This window comes from Scomber japonicus, unplaced genomic scaffold (genome assembly GCF_027409825.1).
Source record: "Scomber japonicus isolate fScoJap1 unplaced genomic scaffold, fScoJap1.pri scaffold_535, whole genome shotgun sequence".
Taxonomy (NCBI): domain Eukaryota; kingdom Metazoa; phylum Chordata; class Actinopteri; order Scombriformes; family Scombridae; genus Scomber; species Scomber japonicus.
The window spans coordinates 1-5,000 of record NW_026518586.1 but is presented as its reverse complement, the minus strand read 5'-3'; the positions used below and the strand labels follow the sequence as shown (position 1 = coordinate 5,000).

General features: G+C 46.2%; 1 protein-coding gene across 1 annotated transcript in view; it reads right to left on the bottom strand.

The window, feature by feature from the left end:
• Positions 1-4,494, bottom strand: part of LOC128354754 (AP-2 complex subunit mu-B-like) — a 12,798-nt gene extending 8,304 nt beyond the window's left edge. Inside the window, exons 1-2 of the mRNA XM_053314928.1 lie at positions 4,234-4,494; positions 639-721 (exon numbers count right to left, since the gene is read on the bottom strand). Coding sequence (XP_053170903.1) covers positions 639-721; positions 4,234-4,345 — 195 coding nt within the window. The 5' untranslated portion in view covers positions 4,346-4,494. The remainder of the gene's footprint in view (positions 1-638; positions 722-4,233) is intronic.
• Positions 4,495-5,000: the final 506 nt, after the last annotated feature.

Below are 5,000 nucleotides of genomic sequence, written 5' to 3'. Positions count from 1 at the left end.
ATCATTAAACTAAGTCTGACTGTTACTGGAGTAATCTACCTCGTTCTGTCAGGGTTAGGGGTTGGGGGGGGGGGGGCAGGGTTAGGGTTAGGGGTTTGGGGGGGGGGGGGGGGGTTAGGGTTAGCTACTGAGTGAACTCTCCCGTTCTCTCTATGAACGAGTCGGACAACAACGTGTATCAAACATGAAGCAAAGTGAAAAAATAATAAATTACGTAACAGCCGCATCATCATCACCATCATCATCATCATCATCATCATCATCATCATCATCATCATATGCTCTTCCAGTATTTTCCATGTTGATGAGGTTGCCTGTTACTAGGCAACATGTTTTGGGCGCCACGAAAAAAAATAAACATGCATTAACCCGTAGCACCGTAGTAAAGCCGCAGTGTTCAATGTGTGGGAAAAAAGTAGCGGCTTATAGTCCAGACTTTACGGTATTTATAAGTAATATAAATGTAATATAGTAATATAGATATATAATATAAAGTAATGTAATATAGTAATATAGATATATAATATAAAGTAATGTAATATAGTAATATAGATATATATAATATAAAGTAATGTAATATAGTAATATAGATATATAATATAATATAATATAAATGTATTGATGAGTGATCAGCTGACCTGACTCTTGATGCCTTGCTGGGTGATGAAGGTTTTCAGAGCTCCAGTTTCTGAGTTCTGAGGATAACCGAAGTCCAGAATCTCTGCAGGACAAAACCTCCGTCAGTAAAACCCCCGTCAGTAAAACCTCCGTCAGTAAACCCCCATCAATGAAACCCCATCAATAAAACCCCATCAATAAACCCCATCAGTAAAACCCCATCAATAAACCCCATCAGTAAAACCCCATCAATAAACCCCATCAATAAAACCCCATCAATAAACCCCATCAGTAAAACCCCATCAATAAACCCCATCAGTAAAACCCCATCAATAAACCCCATCAATAAACCCCCATCAATAAACCCCATCAATAAACCCCATCAGTAAACCTCCATCAGTAAAACCCCATCAATAAACACCATCATTAAACCCCATCAGTAAACCTCCATCAATAAAACCCATCAATAAAACCCCATCAGTAAAACCCCATCAATAAAACCCCATCAATAAAACCCCATCAATAAACCCCATCAATAAACCCCATCAATAAACCCCCATCAATAAACCCCATCAGTAAACCCCATCAATAAACCCCACCAATAAACCCCATCAATAAACCCCATCAATAAACCCCACCAATAAACCCCACCAATAAACCCCCATCAGTAAACCCCATCAATAAAACCCCATCAGTAAACCCCCATCAATAAACCCCATCAATAAACCCCATCAGTAAAACCCCATCAGTAAAACCCCATCAATAAACCCCCATCAATAAACCCCACCAGTAAACCCCACCAGTAAAACCCCATCAATAAAACCCCACCAATAAACCCCATCAATAAACCCCACCAGTAAAACCCCATCAATAAAACCCCATCAGTAAACCCCACCAATAAACCCCATCAATAAACCCCACCAGTAAAACCCCATCAATAAAACCCCATCAGTAAACCCCACCAATAAAACCCCATCAGTAAACCCCATCAGTAAAACCCCATCAATAAACCCCATCAATAAACCCCATCAATAAAACCCCATCAATAAAACCCCATCAGTAAACCCCATCAATAAAACCCCATCAGTAGACCCCTCCAATAAACCCCATCAGTAAAACCCCATCAGTAAAACCCCATCATTAAACCCCATCAATAAAACCCCATCAGTAAAACCCCATCAATAAACCCCATCAGTAAAACCCCATCAATAAACCCCCATCAATAAACCCCATCAGTAAAACCCCATCAATAAACCCCATCAATAAACCCCATCAGTAAACCCCATCATTAAACCCCATCAATAAACCCCATCTATAAACCCCATCAATAAACCCCACCAATAAAACCCCATCAATAAAACCCCATCAATAAACCCCATCAATAAACCCCATCAGTAAACCCCATCAATGAAACCCCATCAGTAAACCCCATCAATAAACCCCATCAGTAAACCCCATCAATAAAACCCCATCAATAAACCCCATCAGTTAAACCCCCATCAATAAACCCCATCAATAAAACCCCATCAATAAACCCCCATCAATAAACCCCATCAGTAAACCCCATCAATAAACCCCATCAGTAAAACCCCATCAGTAAACCCCATCAATAAACCCCATCAATAAACCCCATCAATAAAACCCCATCAATAAACCCCATCAATAAAACCCCATCAATAAACCCCATCAATAAAACCCCATCAATAAACCCCATCAATAAACCCCATCAGTAAACCCCATCAATGAAACCCCATCAGTAAACCCCATCAGTAAACCCCATCAATAAACCCCATCAGTAAACCCCATCAATAAACCCCATCAGTAAAACCCCATCAATAAACCCCATCAGTAAAACCCCATCAATAAACCCCATCAGTAAAACCCCATCAATAAAACCCCATCAATAAAACCCCATCAGTAAAACCCCATCAATAAACCCTATCCGTAAAACCCCATCAATAAACCCCACCAATAAACCCCATCAATAAACCCCACCAATAAACCCCACCAATAAACCCCATCAATAAACCCCACCAATAAACCCCACCAATAAACCCCACCAATAAAACCCCATCAATAAAACCCCGACACCACAGAAGAAGAAGAGCGGGTCTTCACTCTGCGTTTCCAGTCTTCCTTTCCTTCCTCCCTCCTTTCCTTCTTTCTTTACTTCCTACCTCCTTTCCTTCCTCCCTCCCTCCCTCCCTCCCTCCTTTCCTTCCTTTCCTTTCTCTCCTTCCTCCCTCCCTTCTTTCTTCGGTCCTTCCTTCCTTCCCTCCCTCCCTCCTTTCCTTCCTAACTTCCCTCCCTCCTTCCTCCCTCCCTTCTTTCTTCCATCCTTCCTCCCTCCCTCCTTTCCTTCCTTCTTTCCTTCCTCTCCTTCCTTCTTCCTCCCCTCCTTCCTCCCTCCCTTCTTTCTTCCATCCTTCCTTCCTTCCCTCCCTTCTTTCTTCCATCCTTCCCTCCCTCCTTTCCTTCCTAACTTCCTTCCTCTCCTTCCTTCTTCCTCCCCTCCTTCCTCCCTCCCTTCTTTCTTCCATCCTTCCCTCCCTCCTTTCCTTCCTAACTTCCTTCCCTCCCTCCTTCCTTCCTCCCTCCCTCCCTCCTTTCCTTCCCTCCTTCCTTTCCGTCCTTCTTTCTTTCCTTCCTCTCCTTCCTTCTTCCTCCTTTCCTTGATCCCTCCTTTCCTTCCTTCCTCCCTCCCTCCCTCCTTCAAAAAAATAAACCCCGTCAACAAACAGACACCACAGAAGAAGAGCGGGTCTTGACTCGGCGTTTCCTGTCTCGCTGTATTTTCTTTAGGTTTTGATTTTCTCATCCAACGCTTACAAAAATCAAAACCTAAAAAAACCACAGAGCAGCAGAGCGGCGGCGAGGAGGCAGCGTGACATCACTTCCTGTCAGAGAACACACACACACACACACACACACACACACAAGCTGCTGTGGACCAATCGGATTGCACCGTCCAGCAGCTCGTAGATTCTTCCTCCCCTCCTTCCTCCCTCCCTCCTTTCTTCCGTCCTTCCTTCCTTCTCTCCCTCCCTCCTAACTTCCCTCCTTCCTCCCTCCCTCCTTTCCTTCCTTCTTTCCTTCCTCTCCTTCCTTCTTCCTCCCCTCCTCCCTCCCTTCTTTCATCCTTCCTTCCTTCTCTCCCTCCCTCCTTTCCTTCCCTCCCTCCTAACTTCCTTCTTTCCTTCCTCCCTTCCTTTCCTTCCTTCTTCCTCCCCTCCTTCCTTCCTCCTTCCTTCCTCCTTTCCTTCCTTCCTCCCTTCCTTTCCTTCCTTCTTCCTCCCCTCCTTCCTTCCTTCCGTCCTTCCCTCCTTTCTTCCGTCCTTCCTTCCTTCTCTCCCTAGCTCCTTTCCTTCCTTCCTCCCTCCTAACTTCCCTCCTTCCTCCCTCCCTCCCTCCTTTCCTTCCTTCCCCCCTTCCTTTCCTTCCTTCTTCCTCACACACACACACACACACACACACACACACACACACACACACACACACACACACACACACACACACACACACACACACACACACACACACACACACACACACACACACACACACACACACACACACACACACACACACACACACACTGGACCAATCAGATTGTACCGTCCAGCAGCTCGTAGATGAGGACGAAGTTGTTCTTGACGTTCTCCTCGCTGATCTTCCCGAAGTAGGCGGTCATGACGTCACACATCTTGTAGAGGAACTCGAACACCATGGCGGCGTTGACGTTCTGCTTGGTGACGGCGGCGAGCCAGATGTTGGAACGCTTCACGTGGAAGAAGCTGGTGCGGGCGATGTTGGTCACCGGAGAGCGAACCTGCTGCCGGGCGTGGATCACGTTCACCCGGAACGCATCCACAGCGTTTCTCCTGCAGGAGGAGGAGGAGGAGGAGGAGGAGGAGGAGGAGGAGGGAGGGAGGAGGAGGAGGAGGAGGAGGGAGGAGGAGGAGGAGGGAGAGGAGGAGATGGAGGAGGAGGAGGAGAAGAAGGAGGAGAAGAAGGAGGAGGAGGAGGAAGAAGGAGGAGGAGAAGGAGGAAGGGGAGAAGAAGAAGAAGAAGAAGAAGGAGGAGAAGGAGGAGGAGGAGATGAAGAAGGAGAAGGAGGAGGAGGAGATGAAGACGGAGAAGGAGAAGAAGAAGGAGGAGGAGGAGGAGGAGGAGAAGAAGAAGGAGGAGAAGGAGGAGGGGGAGGAGGAGGAGAAGGAGGAGAAGAAGGAGGAGGAGGAGGAGGAGGAGAAGGAGGAGAAGAAGGAGAAGAAGGAGAAGAAGAAGAAGAAGAAGAGAATGATAATCATCGATATACACATTTAACCACACACACACATATTGTTCTGTAGATGCTAGATGGTTAGTGATTTAACTGATAACTG